The sequence below is a fragment of the Nerophis lumbriciformis genome, linkage group LG06 (genome assembly GCF_033978685.3).
Source record: "Nerophis lumbriciformis linkage group LG06, RoL_Nlum_v2.1, whole genome shotgun sequence".
NCBI classification, from domain to species: domain Eukaryota; kingdom Metazoa; phylum Chordata; class Actinopteri; order Syngnathiformes; family Syngnathidae; genus Nerophis; species Nerophis lumbriciformis.
The window spans coordinates 17,469,659-17,491,708 of NC_084553.2; the positions used below are offsets into that span (position 1 = coordinate 17,469,659).

The following is a 22,050-nucleotide window of genomic DNA, read 5'->3' on the forward strand; positions in this document are numbered from 1 at the left end:
ACATGGGTTATGATACGATTCACTAACAATGCGATTCGATGCAATATAATTCAATGCAGATGTAAGCTTTGCATTGTGAAAAGATGTATCATTAAATGTATCATGTATATTTTATTCTGTTGATTGTTATTTTAGTTGTATTTTTATTTGTTGTACATTGTGGTAGAGTATCACATTGTATCAAAAGACTGAAAGGTTCAGATATCCACAAATCAGTTGACTGGCTCATTGATATGAACGATCAGTTTGCTTTTATTTGAAGCGTGCCAGTGATGAAACATTTACACCTCAACCAAGGCAGAAACAGTGGCAGCTTTGCACAGAGTGGGTGTGGGTATCCTCTTTGCTCTGATGACAATGGAATGGACTTCATTGTGATTGCACATAAAAGTACAACAAAATACGTCTTCAGTACAAGTCTTCACCACAAGCTATATATTTATATATATACATATATATATAGGGAGCTGGAAGGGTCAGGGGACAAAAGGGGTGTGAAAATTGGTTCCCCCTGGGGCGTAAACGGTGAACTGGGAATGGGGCTGAGCGGGCAAGGGAGAGATCACCTGTATATCTGAGGCAGGGGGAGGGGGACCCCCGGTAAAGGGCGAGTCTGTTCCTGTGGAGGGTCACCTTCCTTCCATGAGGGGCAGCTGGACACGATAAACAACCTCTCTCAGCTTCTGGAGTATCCTACAGGGCCCTGTCCATTTGCTGCCCAGCTTGAGACTGCGGCCCTTCTTCCGAATCGCATTGTAAGTCTAGACCAACTCGCCTGGCGCAAAGTCCCTTCCTCTAGTCGTCACGTCATAGTAGCGCTTTTGTTTCACGAAACTGTTGGCTGAGTCCAGTCGGTCCTGTAATTTCCTGGCGCACTCTGGCCCTGCAGCGAAGGCAGGGGCATTAGGTGGGCGGCCAAAGGCCATCTCTGCTGGTGTGCACATCTCTCTCCCTAGCATGAGAAGCGCCGGTGTGCACACCTCGATTCCTGGACAGCAGAGCGACACGCCATCAGCACCAGCGGCAGGTGTTTGTCCCAGTCACGCTGGTGGCGGGAGGTGACAATGGCGAGCAAACCCATCGCTCTGAGGGTGCAGTGGGGTAGTGCGAGTTTTGTGGATGCCCAGGCGCTCGCACAAGGCCGCAAACACCCGGGACTCAGAGTTTGTGCCTCAGTCAATGTGAAGAGACGCCATGACGCCAAATCGACTTATCATGCCCGCCACCAGGGCATCAGTGATGGTCGCCGCCTAATGGTTGGGAATGGCGTATGCCTCTGGCTACTTAGTGAAATAGTCTATGGCAGAGAGTACAGACCGTGGGTACAGCCCTGTGATGTGAATTCCCATCCTGTCCATGGCGCACCCCACTGGGAACTGTTGGAGTGGTGCCTGTGAGCGCCTGGTGGGGCCTTTGCGGGCAACGCAGGGGTCACAGCGGCGGCAGAAGTCTTCTGCATTTCTCTTCTGCCGAATCCATTAGAACCCCTGTCTCAGCCGCTTAAGTGTTTTGGCAACCCCGAGATGTCCAGACCCACCTGCCCCATGCACTGCCTTAAGCACTGCCCCTTGCAGTCCTTTCGGCACCGCCACCTGCCACTGTTCGTCCCCCGTGGTCGTTGTCTTAAATGGCCGCTGCAGCACGCCTTGGAACACCCGCAGTGAGTCGAACATGGCCCATAGGCCCTTGTTAGCCTTGGAGAACGGTGCCACCGCTTTCGATGGCGGGCGCTGCCGAGCTTCTACCCACTGCAAGACAGGCTGAAGATCTGTGTCGCCCTCCTGCCGACCCCCCAGCCAAAGCCATTGGCCTAACACCCTGTAGCCAGCCGCTACAATAAATAATATTAATAATAATATATTAGATTTTCACTTTTGATGATGATAAGCTACATTTATAGCTAGAGCTGCCCTGTGGGAGACTGACAAAAGCATGCTGCCAATTTGCGCCTACGGCCCCTGCGACCACCACCAAGCATTCATACACATCCAGTGACTAGGATGGCAGAAGTGGGGATCAAACCTTTAACCCTCTAGTTGCTGACAGGGCCGCTATACCCACTGCACCACGCCGCCTACCATGTAAAATGTAGACAAGGCAAACCTGCTCCTTTCAGACAGCTCGCAGGCTCATTGATTAAGTCAATATGTGTTTGTGAGTTTGTTTAGTAACTTTGTGCAACGAGGTTGCAGGATGACTCCAAGGGCCTGATCTACTACAATAGAATATTATAGTCGTTATTGTCATTGATCAGCAAGTGAACAACAAAATTATGATGGATTATTCTCTTCCCAGTGCATAAACAACAACAGTCCAATAGTGCATTAATAAATATTCAAATGCAATCATTTCCCCGTTTAAAAAAAAACCTTCACCCCCTGCAATCATTTCTCTTATTCGTATTGTCCTATCCAGCTCCGGACATTCTCATCCTGTGAGGCACTTGTGCTTAAATCGTGAATTAAGGGAGGTTCCTTACTTATAAAGCAGACTTTGCCATGACTCATTATTTTATGCTTTGTGAAAATCATGTAACGTGGAGTTTTTCTAACCAGGAATAGGCGGTTGGGGTTGGCAGGTGAAGCAGAGCCTCACTTTTCATGATAGAAAAAAAGACAAAGAAAAAAGAATAATAAAACCATCCATCCATCCATTTTCTACCACTTAAAACCATGAAATAAATATTAATATTTGTCCATTTTAAACTTTGTTATGACCATTGATTACAATCACTTTTGAACATTTACTTAAAGGTGGACTTAGTAAAACTAAAATTACATTTTCTTACCCATTGAAACCTGTTTTTGTGTATTTGGGATCTGAATAATTCCTGAAAAATGTTATTCAAAACATAGAGGCATGGCGGCTGTATTCCTAAAACAATCTTGCCTTCTTTCATGCTTTCTCTAAATGAGCTGTTTGGAATTTGCCCGACTTTTGACATGTTTATCAAGTGTGGCATCAGCGTACATCTCCATATGTCCGCCATTGTCAGGGATTGGAATTGATTTTAAAAAATTCCGGTTCCGATTCCACTTTCGATTTAACGATTCGGTTCCTTAACAGTTCTCTTTTCGATTCATATTTGGAACAAAAGAGATCAAAAAAGGTGGATTAGCATCAATTTTGTTTAGTTTAGAGGTAAGATGACCTTACAAAGCCTACAGTGAGGTCCCAAAGGCACATGGAAGGAAAAAAAATAACTTTTTTGTGAATGAATATAAGAAATTAACATTCTTCTTAAAAAAGGTGGATTATCATCAATTTTGTTTAGTTTAGAGCAGTGGTTCTTAACCTGGGTTCGATCGAACCCTAGGGGTTCGGTGAGTCGGCTTCAGGGGTTCGGCGGACCCTCCGCCGCAGAGGTCAAGACACACCCGACTCATTGTGTAAATAAAAACTTCTCCCTACCGGCGTATTATGGATACCCTCAAACAATGTTCCCTCTAATTTTCCATATGCATGAGCAAACGCAAAAACTCCTTGAGCATTTAGTGGAGCACATGTGAACACACCTGTCCCAAACCTGACTAAATAACAAATTAAATGTGTTATTATTATAATCAAATGACAGCTGTCATATCCATGAGATTATTTTATAATATAAGTGTTTTGGTCCACTTACAATGACAATAACAAAAAATATTGTTTTTCATGAGCTGTGTACTAGTATTGTATGTCTGGGTAGAAAACAAAGAAAAGGAACAGACTTTGCTGTGAAAATAAATAAATAATTGTATTTTATCATTTATCGTTTAAAATGACATGAGAGTGGCACTTGCCAAGGTGAAACCACGCATATCTGAACTGGTTTCTCAAAGGCAACAGCAGAAGTAACACTGATTTGCAGGTGTGTAATTTCTTGTGAGTTCATGCACTGTGTTGGTTTTGTTCTTTGAACAAGGTGATGTTCATGCATGGTTCATTTTATGCACCAGTAAAAAAACATAACTTTGCCTTGAATTTGAAAACATATATATATATTTTTTTCACTGAAGAAGGGTTCGGTGAATGCGCGTATGAAACTGGTGGGGTTCGGTACCTCCAACAAGGTTAAGAACCACTGGTTTAAAGGTAAGATGACCTAACAAAGCCGACAGTAAGGTCTCAAAGGCACATTGAATGAAAAAAAACCAAAAAACTTTTGTGACTAAATATAAGAAATTAACATTCTTCTGTAGAATTTAATCATGTGCAAATTACATAAGAATGTAGCATGCAATATTAAGTTATTACATGCAAAGTGAGTTATGTCAAGCCTTTATTTTTGATGATTATGACTTACAGTTTATGAAAATTTCAGAAAATGTAAGATTTCAAAAACTAAGCCATGATGTTTATAATTATAACAAATAAAGACAGTTAATATCACAGAGTTGTTTCACATTTAAAGTGAAACTGCAGACATGAATGGACTTTTAGGCAATATTCTAATTTTATTAGTTTGACCTAAATAACATAACGACTGAGAGAAATTCTGGTTGCAGGAAAACATGCAATTACAATTGAAAATCCACCTACCGAACATTAACACTTTTGACAACAAACCGAGTCGCTGCTCGATGACATTTGTCTAGCGACAGACATGAACTGGAGCGAGTACTGGCTGCCTCGGAGCCAGTCAGAATCTGTCTCTCGTCATGCTCATCCAAATGAGAAGGCATGATAACATGATAGACGGTGCCAGTAAGTACCTGTTATATTCAGGTGACGTGCTAGCGTTACTGCTGCTTGGATGAGATCGGAGCAGTTCAAAATGTGACTTTCATTTATAATTATTGCATTCTGTGTGTTCAAATGTTTCAGCGGATTGCTCGGATGTCCTCATCTTGGTGAACGAGCAGCCTTATAATTATTACCAGTAGCACTGTTGCCATCTTTTCTTGTAATTTGTAGTCAACGAAACAGCGTTTGTTGCACCGGCATTTTGAAATCTTACATCATTACGCAACGTCATCCCGGTAAGAGAACCGTTTAAATAAATGGCAAGCAATTCCAAGAAATTGATACACTGGGAACCGGTTCTGAACAAGAATCGATTTTCTATTCCCATCCCTAGTCATTGTAGTCCAATGCTGTAGTTTAGTAGTCTGAGAGTAACAGCTAAGAACTGTCAAAAAAAAAAAATCTAATCCATTGATTAAAATTGATCAAATGTTTCTGTTATAATGCTTTTTAAATTTTTGTTAATCGTAAGTGTTCAATCAAGCGATTATTGGAAATCTCTTTGTCCATTTAATGATGTCTGATTGACACTATTTCTATTAAATAGTCACACAGTTCAAGGATGGCCCCATGAACGCCTCAGGAAGGCCAAAACGTGTTTTTTATAGTTGTTGCGCCCTTTTTATCGATTTTACACTGCAAGTAAAGAATATGCATTTTGATTTTTGGTTGTTAATTTAGAGTGGCATTCATGTTTTTTTTTTTGTTATCCTTATCTCAATGGATGATTCCAGGTGTCTCCAAATAAAGTGATCAGAACAGATTTGATAGCTTTTTGGAAGTCACTTATCATTTTATTACAAGTGGTGTAAAATGTTTTTGAGCTTCAAGTGAAATAAAATGTTTCACCTGCCCGGGTCGCTGCAGCATCAGAAGTATGTAGGCGTAAAAATACTTAAGCCGATGGGAGAATACGCGTAGCCAGATTTGACTGGGAACGCCCACATTTAGAGGGGAACTGCACTTTTTTTGGAATTTTGCCTATCGTTCACAATCTTTTTTTTTTAGGATTTTAAAGATGATAAACGATTGCAAGATGCAGCTCATGGGAGTCACAACGTTGAAATGCCTCCAAAACCACTTCAAAAACCCTCCGTCAACAATTTATATACACGCTGCAAATCTATATATAATGTAATAACAGACACGATTATAACAAAATGTAATATGTACACTGTTTACCGTATTTTTGTCATTTTTATGCACAGCCGGAACTAATGATTTGGTGCATTTATTTCCGTTTCTCTAGCAGCGCACTTCCGACTTCCCACAACAAATATGTACCTACTCCTTGAATCAAGCGCAAGTGTGTTTTCTAATCATGGCAGACTTTGTAATAGACAACAAAGACGACTATTTTTGGACAAATGAGGATTCACAACCATATCATTTTGAAACTAAATATACGCAGAATGAACTGTTGCTTATAGAAGTGAGCATGAAGAAGAGGCTGAAACGTTGGAGCAGACTGAAGCCGAGAGAGTGCGACATGGTCACTCTGCAAATCTGGAACTTTTGAGCCAAGCTGTGCCGAATTAATTGAGTGCCCAAATCAACAGCTTGACCGAACGGACAATTGTCCATCGAGTGAGTCACTATACTGTTGATCATGATACATGCAGCACATCACTGTACAACAACAGTGCATACGCTATCGAGCTAGCTGTGTACAAAGAAAACATGAAATGTGGGCTAATACTTTACAGATACTGTAATATGATTGGTCATGTTTTTCAGTCAGTACAGATTGATGTCTTATCACATTGTGTTGTGCATTACAAACTCAAATGCGTTTCATGCTAATGTACAAACCCCGTTTCCATATGAGTTGGGAAATTGTGTTAGATGTAAATATAAACGGAATACAATGATTTGCAAATCATTTTCAACCCATATTCAGTTGAATATGCTACAAAGACAACATATTTGATGTTCAAACTGATAAACTTTTTTTTTTTTGCAAATCATTAACTTTAGAATTTGATGCCAGCAACACGTGACAAAGAAGTTGGGAAAGGTGGCAATAAATACTGATAAAGTTGAGGAATGCTCATCAAACACTTATTTGGAACATCCCACAGGTGTGCAGGCTAATTGGGAACAGGTGGGTGCCATGATTGGATATGAAAACAGCTTCCCAAAAAATGCTCAGTCTTTCACAAGAAAGGATGGGGCGAGGTACACCCCTTTGTTCACAACTGCGTGAGCAAATAGTCAAACAGTTTAAGAACAACGTTTCTCAAAGTGCAATTGCAAGAAATTTAGGGATTTCAACATCTGCGGTCCATAATATCATCAAATGGTTCAGAGAATCTGGAGAAATCACTCCACGTAAGCGGCATGGGCGGAAACCAACATTGAATGACCGTGACCTTCGATCCCTCAGACGGCACTGTATCAAAAACCGACATCAATCTCTAAAGGATATCACCACATGGGCTCAGAAACACTTCAGAAAACCACTGTCACTAAATACAGTTTGTCGCTACATCTGTAAGTGCAAGTTAAAGCTCTACTATGCAAAGCCAAAGCCATTTATCAACAACATCCAGAAACGCCGCTGGCTTCTCTGGGCCCGAGATCATCTAAGATGGACTCATGCAAAGTGGAAAAGTGTTCTGTGGTCTGACGAGTCCACATTTCAAATTGTTTTTGGAAATATTCGACATCGTGTCATCCGGACCAAAGGGGAAGCAAACCATCCAGACTGTTATCGACGCAAAGTTCAAAAGCCAGCATCTGTGATGGTATGGGGGTGCATTAGTGCCCAAGGCATGGGTAACTTACACATCTGTGAAGGCACCATTAATGCTGAAAGGTACATACAGGTTTTGGAACAACATATGCTGCCATCTAAGCGCCGTCTTTTTCATGGACGCCCCTGCTTATTTCAGCAAGACAATGCCAAGCCACATTCAGCACGTGCTACAACAGCGTGGCTTTGTAAAAAAAGAGTGCGGGTACTTTCCTGGCCCGCCTGCAGTCCAGACCTGTCTCCCATCGAAAATGTGTGGCACATTATGAAGCGTAAAATACGACAGCAACAACTGAAGCTCTACATAAAACAAGAATGGGAAAGAATTTCACTTTCAAAGCTTCAACAATTAGTTTCCTCAGTTTCCAATCGTTTATTGAGTGTTGTTAAAAGAAAAGGTGATGTAACACAGTGGTGAACATGCCCTTTCCCAACTACTTTGGCACACGTTGCATCCATGAAATTCTAAGTTAATTATTATTTGAAAAAAAAAAAAAAAAAGTTTATAAGTTTGAACATCAAATAGCTTGTCTTTGTAGTGCATTCAATTGAATATGGGTTGAAAAGGATTTGCAAATCATTGTATTCCATTTATATTTACATCTAACACAATTTCCCAACTCATATTTGTATAAGCTACCTCAACTTTTTCTGTAGTTAGCTTTTACGGCTTATACCTTTGTACATCAGTGTGTTAGTACGCGAGAAAAAGTCTTCCTCTGTGTTTGCTCTTACAATACCAATGTTGCTACAGTTTGTTTATTATACAGGTTACCGAATAAAGTATTGTTCACGTTTTTTTAAAGCATTTTTTAAGTGGTTTAGATGTAGAATTGATTGCTCCCATTAGCTGCATTGCAAGCTACCAAGAACAAGACGATTTGTACATGTTAGAATGCAAAAAAACAACAACCCTTTTGTCTTCTTGTCTCTCATAATGATTGTGAACGATGGGCAAAAAAAAAAAAAAAAGGTGCATTAAGGGTTGTGTTACCCAGAGTGTGCATCTAGGATGAAGGTGCGCAGTGACAGACTTAAGTCGAAGGGGAGAATGTAAACTTTTTCACCTAAACAAATGGGAGAATAGAGCCCTTTACGAACAAATGGAATAATTGAATAATGACACACTATGGGATGCACAGAAAATGGAACCTGGATTATTGGTGATATGTGTGTTCCTGACTACAAGTGAAATGGATTGGATAAAGATGATCTCTCCACCTTTATACTATGACGTGAATGGACACTAACAAATGTATGATTATGTAAATAACCTGTCATAAATATTGACAGGTTATATTAATATATATTTAAACTCATATTGTGACCACTTTATATAGATGTGTGTGCTGAATTCTCCCTAAAATAGGCTTAGCAATGCCAAGTTTGTGAAAATAAACAGAGAAAAATTGGAAAATATCAATCCCATTACACTAGTATTCATCCCAACAGTTCAACAACAATGCAAAAGACTGTAAAGAAATGGGAAACTGTCATATAACCACATGCTGCAAAGACACGAAAAGAAGAAGAAGTATTCATCCCGGGCCGCCTGCTGAACTTATATATTTAACCGTCATCCTACGCATGAGGGTGTATGCATACGCCAGAGTTACAGTATATTTTTGTATGTATGTGAAGTTTGCCTTGTTAAATTACGTCAATAAGTTTTGAATACATGTGTGCCACTTGCCACCCAACTTACTGATAAAATCAATTATTGCACCAATCCACAAAGTGGTTCAGTTCAACTCATTGCTGAGTTGGCAACACATCGAGAAACAAGACCAATTTTAGGCATGGGCACGTTGTCTCCCCTCAAACTAATTCCCTGACCCCCTTAACAGCATTTAGTGTCTTTTTACATAGTATTTGTATGTTAATATTGACAAACGAAGCAATTGCCATGTTATGAATGGCGAGGGAATATAAACATTGTGGATCTGCAGTTCTTCTTTCTATTGAAAATTGTCTGCTGCTGTTTAATTTTTATAAGAGACAGCAGCTGATTGACCACATACCACTGATGTGATGCAAAATTAACAGTTGTGAAACATTTAAGAATATATATATATTTTTTGTTTGACCTTCCATTTATTTGTGTTTTTGAATGTAATACTGATGAATGATTTCCACAGGGATTACCAGTCTGCTTGCCAATGGTGTTTATACATCTGCTTATCCTCCTCATGATGTGAGTATCAACATCAATATGAAAAACATCTGTAGTAAAACCATCTATAATAGAACAATAATTTAAGAAGGGATGTCCCGATCAGCATTTTTGGCCCCCGTTCCCAACTTGATTGTTTGGCTTCAGATCCGATATGATTCCAAGTCCAAATCTGATACTTTGACAATAGATTATAGATCTGAAAGTGTTTTTAGCAAGTAACTGAAGCAAATTGTAAATCAGATGATGTATTTTATTTGTGGCATTCAATGCTTCATAAATTGTTTTAGGCAAAAAAAGTGGAGTAAATAATATACTGAACAAAAATATGAACGCAGCACTCAAAGATCTAAAACTTTTACTATATACACAAAAGACCTATTCCTCTCAAATATTGTTCACAAATCTGTCTAAATCTGTATAAGTGAGCACTTATTCTTTGCCAAGATAATCCATCCCACCTCACAGGTGTGGCATATCAAGATGCTGATTAAGCTGCATGATTATTGCACAGGTGTGCCTTAGGCTGCTCACAATAAAAGGCCAATCTGAAATGTGCAGTTTTATCACATAGCACAATGCCAAAGATGTTGCAATTTTTTTGGGGGTGTGCAGTTGGCATGCTGACTGCAGGAATGTCCACCAGAACTGTTGCCCAAGAATTGAATGTTCATTTCTCTACCAGAAAAGCAGTCAGTACCTGATGTGACCACCAGTTGTCTCACTTAGTGCAATATACTGTATCTGCTTCACATAGAGTTGATCAGGTTGTAGATTGTGGCCTGCCGAATGTTTGTCCACTCCTCTTCAATGGCTGTGTGAAGTTGCTGGATATTGGCAGGAACTGGAAAACGCTGTCTTATACGCCGATCCACAGCATCCCAAAATCAATCAATCAATCAATGTTTACTTATATAGCCCTAAATCACGAGTGTCTCAAAGGGCTGCACAAGCCACAACGACATCCTCGGCTCAGATCCCACATCAGGGCAAGAAAAAACTCAACCCAATGGGATGACAATGAGAAACCTTGGAGGGGACCGCAGATGTGGGGACACCCCCCCTGGGCAACCGGTGCAATGGACGTCGAGTGGATCTAGCATAATATTGTAAGAGTCCAGTCCATACTGGGGCTAGCAGGAGATATCTTGAGCGGAGACAAGTCAGCAGCGCAGAGACTTCCCCAACTGGTGCACTGATGAGTGGTCCACCCTGGGTCCCGACTTTGGACAGCTAGCGAATCATCTGTGGTTACTGAATCTCCACGAAGGACAGGGGGGCAGAGCAGAAAAGAAATGGCAGATCAACTGGTCTAAAAGGGGGGTCTATTTAAAGGCTAGAGTACACAAATGAGTTTTAAGATGGGACTTAAATACTTCTACTGAGGTAGCATCTGTAACTGTTATCGGGAGGGCATTCCAAAGTACTGGAGCCCGAATAGAAAACGCTCTATAACCCGCAGACTTTTTTTGGGCTCTGGGAATCACTAATAAGCCGGAGTTCTTTGAACGCAGATTTCTTGCCGGGACATATGGTACAATACAATCAGCAAGATAGGATGGCGCGAGACCGTGTAGTATTTTATACGTAAGTAGTAAAACCTTAAAGTCACATCTTAAGTGCATAGGAGCAGTGCAGTTGAGCCAGTATAGGCGTAATATGATTAAACGTTCTTTTCTTGTCAAAAGTCAAGCAGCAAAACATGCTCAATGGGTGACATGTCTGGTGCGTATGCTGGCCATGTAAGAACTGGGATGATTTCAGCTTCCAGGAATTGGGTACAGATCCTTGCAACATGGGGTTGTCATGCTGCAACATGAGGTGATGGTTTCAGGTGAATGGCACAACAATGGGCCCCAGGATCTCGTCACGGTATTTCTGTACATTCAAAATGCCATCAATAAAATGCACTTGCGTTCGTTGTCTATAACATACGCCTGCACGCACCATGGGACACTCTATTCGCAACGTTGACATCACCAAAACGCTCTCTCACAGGACGCCACAAACTCTGTCTGCCATCTGCACTGATCAGTGAAAACCGGGATTAATCTGTGAAGACAACACGGGTTATATGGGTTATACTTGTATAGCGCTTTTCTACCTTTAAGGTATTCACAGCGCTTTGACACTATTTCCACATTCACCCATTCACACACACACTCACACACTGATGGCGGGAGCTGCCATGCAAGGCGCTAACCACGACCCATCAGGAGCCAGGGTGAAGTGTCTTGCTCAAAGACACAACGGAAGTGACGAAGTTGGTAGAAGGTGTGGATCGAACCAAGAACCCTCAGGTTGCTGGCACGGCCACTCTCCCAACCGCGCCACGCCGTCCAACGTGCCAGACGCCATCCAATGTGAGCATTTGCCCACTCAAGTTGGTTACGACGACAAACTGCTGTCAGGTTGAGATCCCGATGAGGACGACAAGCATGCAGATGAGCTTACCTGAGACGGTTTCTCAGTTTCTTTAGAAATTATTTGGTTATGCAAAGCAATTGTTGCTGCAGCTGTCCGGATGGCTGGTCTCAGGCGATCATGGAGGTGCACCTACTGGATGTTGAGGTTCTGGGCTGGAGTGGTTACACGTAGTCTGCGGTTGTTAGTCTGGTTGGATGTACTGCTTGTGGTAGAGAAATGAACATTCAATTCACGGGCAACAGCTCTGGTGGACATTCCTGCAGTCAGCTTGCCAACTGCACGCTCCTTTAAACATTTGACATCTGTGGCATTGTGCTGTGTGATAACTGCACATTTTAGATTGGCCTTTTATTGTGGGCAGCCTTAGGCACACCTATGCAATAATCATGCTGTTAAATCAGCACCTTGATATGCCGCACCGGGAGGTGGGATGGATTATTTTGGCAAAGAAGAAATGCTCACAAACACAGATTTAGACAGATTTGTGAACAATATTTCAGAGGATGTATGTACTTTGTGTATATCGTAAAAGTTTTACATCCTTGAGTTCAATTCATGAAAAATAGGAGCAAAAACAAAAGTGTTGCATTTATATTTCTGTTCAGTGTAAATAACTACAGAAAAGCAAAAAATATTTTGGCTCCTATTTAAATGAATAGGTTTTTGCTCTCGAATTTTGTCCAAAATGTAACAAAAATAACAAAAACCTATTTTGAGATAACCAAACAAAATTAATCTAATCACTGAAGTATCGACCACGTACTGGTATCATATTTGGGATTGTTACTTTCGATATTTTTATCGATTTGGTCACACCTGTTTCCATTCAAGATCTCAAGCTTCACGGTTAGTTGGTACTTGTTTCTTCTTACAGTGTGGAGTGTTGCATGTTTAGCAATAATTGGCCTGTAGTCCTAATGTGATAAATGTACTTGTAATTTTTTGTATATATTCTGTTATGGATGCAAGAACTAATAAAAGAGGCCGCTGCACTGTTTATGGACATGAGCAGCGCAGATACGTGTTGTTCCAGCTTGCTTTACATTCTTGCCGGTGTTCTGGCAAGACACACACCCTCCTGGAATTTGCACACCCCCTGCATATGTTTAACAAGGAATACGAAAATGCCATTGTACATCTCTATGTGTGCATCCTTTTTCAAGAAATCTTTAGCCATGTGAACACCCGGACACAGCTGCAGTAAACATCATCAGCTGATTTCTGATCATCTAAAAAAGGCTAATATCGGCCACTGATTCAATCCCATGTTTAGGACATCTCTAATTTTAAGAAACGTGTGACATCTGTTAAACAAATATTAATACTTTTTTGTGCATTTTGCTTGAATTTTACAGGGGGACATTGAGGGAGTGAATGCTGAACCAAATGACAGAAAGGTAACCTGATATAAATAACTATAAAATAAAAAATTCAACTGGAGGTTTATGCTTTTACAGACATTTTTCATATGCTCTTCTTTTTTTTTTTATCCTGTCCAGCTACTCAGGCAAATCATATTGTTGATGTAGATGCCCATATCAGCTGTACAGATTTATTTTACAAAAGAGAAGTGTGGGATACTTCCCTTGGTGCCTTATTTGTATTTGACTTTATTAAATGGATTTATATTATTATTTGTCACAGCCGGGCCGGAGCAGGAGGGGATAGATAGAGAAAAAAAGAAAGACAAAGGGGGACAAGAGGGGGATAAGACAGAGAGACAACAACAACAGAACAGCATCAGCAAATACGATATGTTCAAATATGATGGTAAAAGTGAAAGCAGAGAAGCAGCTAGTGAAGTAAATATTAATAACACAGAAATGACAATGAACATTATTATACTACAAATGGAGCAATACATATACCAATAGCAATAGCACTATTGATAATTAATAATAACAATAATGACCTCTATTATCAACAATACAATTGTTTCAAATGCAACAATTCATATATGTAATGATAACTTGAAATACAAAAGAAAGCACAAAGAGGGGAAGCAAGAAAAGCGAACTGTATTATTCTTGTAGATTGTTATAGTAACAATAGGTTAAGCTTTGTCAGTGTGCCGTGTGTTACCCAGTTTCCCCTAGGGGAACAACGTTAATATATGTTTGATGAAACGTGATTATATGCGTGACTGTATGTATGCATATGTGCTTGCATATGTACAGTATGTTTATATGTATGTTTCTACAGTGAACGTGTGTGTGGATGTACAAACTTTGAGTGTGTAGGTATGTACTGTATTTGTGTATGTATGTGGGAGCGTAGGTACCTATGTGTGTGCGTATGTATATATGTATGAATAATTGTGTGTATGTGAGTATGTACAATACATTTGTCTGCCAGTATGTGCGGGAGCCAGAGTAGATAGAGATGGAACATTCAGCAATTTCCCCATGAGTGAGGAAAAAATAATAAGAATAACAATAATAATAAAATAATGATAAAAAATATAAAAAATGTAATTAAAAGAAGATCACAGACACGCTGGCACACAAGGTCACTACCACAGCAGCTGGCCGACTTGCAGCATAGATAGACGCGGGGGATAGACGCAGCAGGCCCCAACCAAGATGGGCATCCAGAAGGGGTGGATGGTGGGACCCAGGGGCCCCAGACATGCAGCACAGCCACAGTAGCCTGGGGCGCCGACCCCCCCCAGGGCCGGCCGCGCATTCCCTGCCCGGCACGACACCGGGCGTGAAGGACGGTGCGGCAGAGCACAAGGGCAGGCCCAGGCCGACACCCGACAAGCCAACCAGCACGACAATAAACGAGTTTGCCACCCCCGACAACCACCACGTACACTTGTACGCGCTGCCACAAGTCACAACATTGGCCACCCGCCCGCACAGGACACAGCAGCCAAGGGCGCCCACCTCACAAACAAACGGCAGCAGAAACAGCGGCTGCAATACCCCCAGACAACCAGCACCACCCGATTAAATGAAAGCCATCGAAAAGCCGCGACCGACAACCACACACCAACAGGATCATGGAGAGCAGCCAGCGCCAGCTCGCCAGTCAGCCCGAACACCAACACGCAAACAAGAGACATTAACACCTCCCCCAACAAAAGACTCCGCCCCCCAAACCCAAACCCGCACAAAAAAGACCACCGCCCAAACAACCGAGACACAGCACCCAGACAAGAGGGCCGCGCTCCCACCGCATCAAGTCACTCTTTCTTCACAGCTGTGTGCGTCTTTGTCAGATAGCACGTCTTTCTGACACATGCTAAATAAAATGCAAAATATTGCTCTCAAAACAGCTGAATGCCAACAACTACAAAAATAACGGAATATGACAGGTTCTACAATAAAAAGTAATAACATTCAATGACTATCACCAAAAGGTTTTTACTTGTTAGTTTTTTTCACAACACCTACCCTTCCTTCAAACAGGAAGGGAACTTAATGTAAACATTTAAAAGTTATGGCGTGAATGAACTGTCAGTAAAACAAAGGGAGAAGAAGTAGGATTCAGATTTGTGGCCATGCCAGCAACTTGAGGGTTCTTGGGGTTCCACCTTCTGCCATCCTAATCACGGGCAACACACTTCACCCATCTTGCTCCTGATGGGTTGTGGTGAGTGCCTAGCATGGCAGCTTCCGCCACCAGTGTGTGAATGGGTTAATATGACGTATAATGTAAAGTGCGTTGGATATTGTGCAGGTATAGTAAAGCGCTATATAAATACAAGTAGGCGGTTTCCACAGCCGCAGCCAGCTTGGGCATGGATTGCCGTCAACTGACCACCCTGGGGGGTGAAACCTCAAAGGGACCCTCCAGATTCACCTGATGCAGGCTGGGTATTCTGTGCTGCAGTTTTGGTGCATACGCACAAACAACAATCAGGACCCTTTCCGTCGGGAAATAATCATCTCGTCTACTGGGAATTACTTAATGCACCAGCTGGGTGCATGGTAAAGCACTTCAACAACGTTGACTTTCTTTAATCCAAAGCAGAATCACTTGATCCTGGCAGTAGTCTGGTATTAAAGTATTCAACTCCTTTCTTGCGTCAGTTTCAGCAAGACACGTATTGAATAAATCATTGGGTAGTTGACTGAATCGCTGATAAAATCTGTCTTGCCGGCCTGAGTTTGTATATCAGACAAAGGTTTGAATACTTGATTATGTTATGTCAACTGAAGAGTTTATGCTTTTGTAAAAAAGTGAAACAGTGATACCTTAAGGTTTTTTTATCATGTATTTTAATAGCCTTTTTTTAGAGAGACTAAATGTTTTAGTGCTGTTTAGTTTGCCTTTGACCAGGTTTAAGACAGTAGCTGACTGGCAGGACTTTTGCATGCATGAACATTTTTGTCGCTACAGTAATAAATGGGATCTTATGAAACACAAATTTCACACTATTTAAGATTTTTTTTAATCTGTATTTAAATGTGTTTTGAGTCCGTCACAACACCAAAGTATTTGAATTCTGACACAACCTGATTTTCCCCATTCGTATAAATATCTGTATTAATACAAACCCCGTTTCCATATGAGTTGGGACATTGTGTTAGATGTAAATATAAACGGAATACAATGATTTGCAAATCCTTTTCAACCCATATTCAATTGAATGCACTACAAAGACAAGATATTTGATGTTCAAACTTATAAACTTTATTTTTTTTTGCAAATAATAATTAACTTAGAATTTCATGGCTGCAACACGTGCCAAAGTAGTTGGGAAAGGGCATGTTCACCACTGTGTTACATCACATTTTCTTTTAACAACACTCAATAAACGATTGGGAACTGAGAAAACTAATTGTTGAAGCTTTGAAAGTGGAAATCTTTCCCATTCTTGTTTTATGTAGAGCTTCAGTCGTTCAACAGTCCAGGGTCTCCGCTGTCATATTTTACGCTTCGTAATGCGCCACACATTTTCGATGGTAGACAGGTCTGGACTGCAGGCGGGCCAGAAAGTACCCGCACTCTTTTTTCACGAAGCCATGCTGTTGTAACATGTGCTGAATGTGGCTTGGCATTGTCTTGCTGAAATAAGCAGGGGCGTCCATGAAAAAGACGGCACTTAGATGGCAGCATATGTTGTTCCAAAACCTGTATGTACCTTTCAGCATTAATGGTGTCTTCACAGATGTGTAAGTTACCCATGCCTTTGGCACTAATGCACCCCCATACCATCACAGATGCTGGCTTTTGAACTTTGCGTCGATAACAGTCTGGATGGTTCGCTTCCCCTTTGGTCCGGATGACACGATGTCGAATATTTCCAAAAACAATTTGAAATGTGGACTCGTCAGACCACAGAACACTTTTCCACTTTGCATGAGTCCATCACCGGCGGTGTTTCTGGATGTTGTTGATAAATGGCTTTCGCTTTGCATAGTAGAGCTTTAAAGGGGAACATAATCACCAGACCTATGTAAGCGTCAATATATATATTGATGTTGCAGAAAAAAGACCATATATTTTTTTAACCGATTTCCGAACTCTAAATGGGTGAATTTTGGCGAATTAAACACTTTTCTATTATTCGCTCTCGGAGCGATGACATCACGTTGTGACGTCACATCGGGAAGCAATCCGCCATTTTCTCACTTTCGTCGGTGTGTTGTCCGAGGTTGTAACAACACGAACAGGGACGGATTGAAGTTGCACCAGTGGCCCAAAGATGCGAAAGTGGCAAGAAATTGGACGAAATTTGTTCAAAATACGAGGCTGTGGGGTAAGCCGACGAAATGGTCAGTCGTTTGTTCCGCACACTTTACCGACGAAAGCTATGCTACGACAGAGATGGCAAGAATGTGTGGATATCCTGCGACACTCAAAGCAGATGCTGACATAAACTCCAAAACTGGACAGATCAGCTTTCAGGAAAAGAGAGCGGATGAGGGTATGTCTACAGAATATATAAATTTATGAAAACTTTATTCATTACTCGCGGTTTTACGTAAATTATTATACATAAACTGTGTTTACCAATAATTTAGCTTAAATTTTTTTTCTTTTTTTCAATCATTCGAGTACATTCGGGTAGTCTTGTGTAATGCAGTATTTTGTGTCTATTTAGGTATGGTGAACCTGAGTGCTGAAATCGTGGAAAAATATATGTTCTTAGCGCGCCTGAAATGGGCTGTCTGCACTCTCAAAGTGCATGTTGTTGCCAAATATATTTCATATGCTGTAAACCTAGTTCATAGTTGTTAGTTTCCTTTAATGCCAAACAAACACATACCAATCGTTGGTTAGAAGGCGATCGCCAAATTCGTCCTCGCTTTCTCCCGTGTCGCTGGCTGTCGTGTCGTTTTCGTCGGTTTCGCTTGCGTACGGTTCAAACCGATATGGCTCAATAGCTTCAGTTTTTTCTTCAATTTCGTTTTCGCTACCTGCCTCCACACTACAACCATCCGTTTCAATACATGTGTAATCTGTTGAATCGCTTAAGCCGCTGAAATCCGAGTCTGAATCCGAGCTAATGTCGCTATATCTTGCTGTTCTATCCGCCATGTTTGTTTGTATTGGCATCACTGTGTGACGTCACAGGAAAATGGACGGGTGTATATAACGATGGTTAAAATCAGGCACTCTGAAGCTTTTTTTTAGGGATATTGCGCGATGGGTAAAATTTTGAAAAAAACTTCGAAAAATAAAATAAGCCACTGGGAACTGATTTTTAATGGTTTTAACCCTTCTGAAATTGTGATAATGTTCCCTTTTAACTTGCACTTACAGATGTAGCGACAAACTGTATTTAATGACAGTGGTTTTCTGAAGTGTTCCTGAGCCCATGTGGTGATATCCTTTAGAGCAGGGGTCCCCAAACTTTTTGACTCGGGGGCCGCATTGGGTTAAAAAAATTTGGCCAGGGGCCAGGCTGTATATAAGTGTATATATATATATATATATACTTATATATATATATATATATATATATATATATATATATATATATATACATTGTCTTTATAATCCGTTTTGTCATTTAACATCAATTAACATAGATGTTCATCAACATTTAACATTCTTACGTTATAGATGGGGAAATTAATTTTTAGACAATATGATTTGCCTGAGCGGCTAGGAGACACCAAGAGTAACAAGCGGTAGAAAATGGATTAGGAAGGAAAGATTTAAAAAAAAAAAAATAAATAACAAAAATAAAATTTACTTGGGACTTCCTGTGGGCCGGATTTTGGATGCTGGGGGGCCGGATGTGGCCCGCGGGCCGTAGTTTGGAGACCCTTGCTTTAGAGATTGATGTCGGTTTTTGATACAGTACCGTCTGAGGGATCGAAGGTCACGGTCATTCAATGTTGGTTTCCGCCCATGCCGCTTACGGGGAGTGATTTCTCCAAATTCTCTGAATCTTTTGATGATATTTTGGATCGTAGATGTTGAAATCCCTAAATTTCTTGCAATTGCACTTTGAAAAATGTTGTTCTTAAACTGTTTGACTATTTGCTCACGCAGTTGTGGACAAAGGGGTGTACCTCGCCCCATCCTTTCTTGTGAAAGATTGAGCATTTTTTGGGAAGTTGTTTTTATACCCAATCATGGCACCCACCTGTTCCCAATTAGCCTGCACACCTATGGGATGTTCCAAATAAGTGTTTGATGAGCATTCCTCAACTTTATCAGTATTTATTGCCACCTTTCCCAACTTCTTTGTCACGTGTTGCTGGCATCAAATTCTAAAGTTAATGATTATTTGCTAAAAAAAAATGTTTATCAGTTTGAACATCAAATATGTTGTCTTTGTAGCATATTCAACTGAATATGGGTTGAAAATGATTTGCAAATCATTGTATTCCATTTATATTTACATCTAGCACAATTTCCCAACTCATATGGAAACTGGGTTTGTATTTAAAACATTACATTTAGAGAAGAACATTGCAACCGTTTTGTTTACATAACATTTTAGGCATGATTGGTAATGACATTATACTCATAGCAATAATATACTAGTGTTGCTTGCAGACAGAGATACTACTTCATCTGTCAAGTTTGTCATAGTTTGTATTGTATATAGTGGTTATAAATGTGTTTATAATTACTGCCTACTTCTCTTCGTAGATATTGTATGAGCAGTGGGCCAGCTACAGTGTCTTCTACAAGTATCAACCAATTGGATTGATTAGGTAAGACCCAATGAAGTATTCCTAATAAACTAGGGAGTTATAGTCACTTCATAGCCCACACTTTTAGAATTTGACTGTTGAGAATGTTACTGTAGGTGAATCAACCATTGAGACACAAGGCTGTCATACAATGATTGCATTACAGTTACAGTCATTCGGGGGTGGGTAAACTTTACGACTTGCAGGCCACAATAGGTTCAATCCAATCCACTTTATTTTTATAGCACATTTAAAAAAAAAACAATACAAGTTTCACAAAATGCTGCACAGTAGTTAAAACACACATTTCAAAGCAGTATAAACATAGGACGGTCTAGTGTAGAATACATTTGAATAAGTAGCGTTCTACAATTCGGCCCAAAATCTACATGTATCAATAATTTTGGCTTTACGATCTGTAAGTTTTGGCCAAGTTTAACTTGTTTGTAGAAGTCGCTCTCTTTTTTAAATCAGTATAAGCATTTTTGGCTCCCTGTTTAAATTCCAAAGCAAAGGCTTCCATTGCACTCCTGACACTTCTCAGCTGCTGTGACGCAGTCCCTTGAATTACCATGATGACATGTATATCACCGGAAAATCTTCCAGAAAATGCAGAACTGTTCGTTTAAAAAAATGTAGAATTATTATAGCGCACATGGTTCATAACTTATGGTAATATTGCACATCTTGTAGCGATGACAGCTTTTGTGATGAATAATTTTGGTCAAATAATTTGGAAAATTAGCCCGTTGTAGTGAATTGAGTGGTTGACGGGGAAACTAAGTCATGGACATACTACTAGTATTTTTCTTGTTTGTTTCTTTGTCCACAGGAAGTATTTCGGAGAGAAGGTTGGATTGTACTTTGCCTGGCTGGGAGTCTACACACAGATGTTAATCCCTGCAGCCATTGTTGGAGTTATCGTCTTCCTCTATGGCTGTGCCACAGTCGATGATAACATACCAAGGTATAGATTATTACACATCTACTGTTATGACCCAAGTTCACAGATACAAATATACATAAATTAAATTGAATTAACAATACTTTAATAATTACACTAACACAAAACTAAGTATCAAGACACCTTTTTCTATTGCAGGAACGTTTACAGGAACTTTCCCCATTTACCCTGGTTAATGATTGTTTCCGCCAAAAACTACTTAAGTAAATAAAGTTCCACAACAGAATTTCAGAGGGGCGAGCTGTGCTGTTCAGCGCTGATTGATTGAATGCAGTTGGGACGTTTCTTAAACTTTACATTCAAAATTTCATCCGCCATTACAGTATGCAGGGAAAATTTGTTATTTTATTTCTAGTGTACATTAATATTTATATTACAAGATACTTGACATTGGATAGAAAGATGAACGAAAGAAGAAACGTTTTACTTGCAGAACATTACTAGTGGTTAGAGTGTCCGCCTTGAGATCGGTAGGTCGTGAGTTCAAACCCCGGCTGAGTCATACCAAAGACTTTAAAAATGGGACCCATTATCTCCCTGCTTGTGCTATGGAGGTAAAGGGTCCCATTTTTAAATTGGGTGTTAAATCACCAAAAATGATTCCCGGGCGTGGCCACCGCTGCTGCTCACAGCTCTCCTCACCTCCCAGGGGGTGAACAAGGTGTTGGGTCAAATGCAGAGAATTTCGCCACAACCAGTGTGTGTGTGACAATCATTGGTACTTTAACTTTAACTTGCAGGGACTTTTGTGTGGCATCTGTGTGCTGAGGAACGCTGGTTAGTCGAACTATCTTGCAGTGATTTAACTCAGCCGCAGTGTATGCAGTTTAACGTTGTGTATTAATTTTTACAAACTTAATTTTGGTACGCGAATCTACGATAAGTAGACGGTCTATTTTAA

The 22,050-nt window shown here is 40.5% G+C and overlaps 1 protein-coding gene across 2 annotated transcripts in view; it reads left to right on the plus strand.

Annotated features, from left to right (window-relative positions):
- The window catches only part of ano1a (anoctamin 1, calcium activated chloride channel a), a 185,359-nt gene that overhangs the window by 72,866 nt on the left and 90,443 nt on the right, over window positions 1-22,050 (plus strand). For both annotated transcript variants that reach the window (XM_061963822.2, XM_061963821.2), the window contains exons 8-11: window positions 9,619-9,674; window positions 13,436-13,477; window positions 20,142-20,206; window positions 21,018-21,152. In XM_061963822.2, the coding sequence (XP_061819806.1) occupies window positions 9,619-9,674; window positions 13,436-13,477; window positions 20,142-20,206; window positions 21,018-21,152 (298 nt within the window). The remainder of the gene's footprint in view (window positions 1-9,618; window positions 9,675-13,435; window positions 13,478-20,141; window positions 20,207-21,017; window positions 21,153-22,050) is intronic.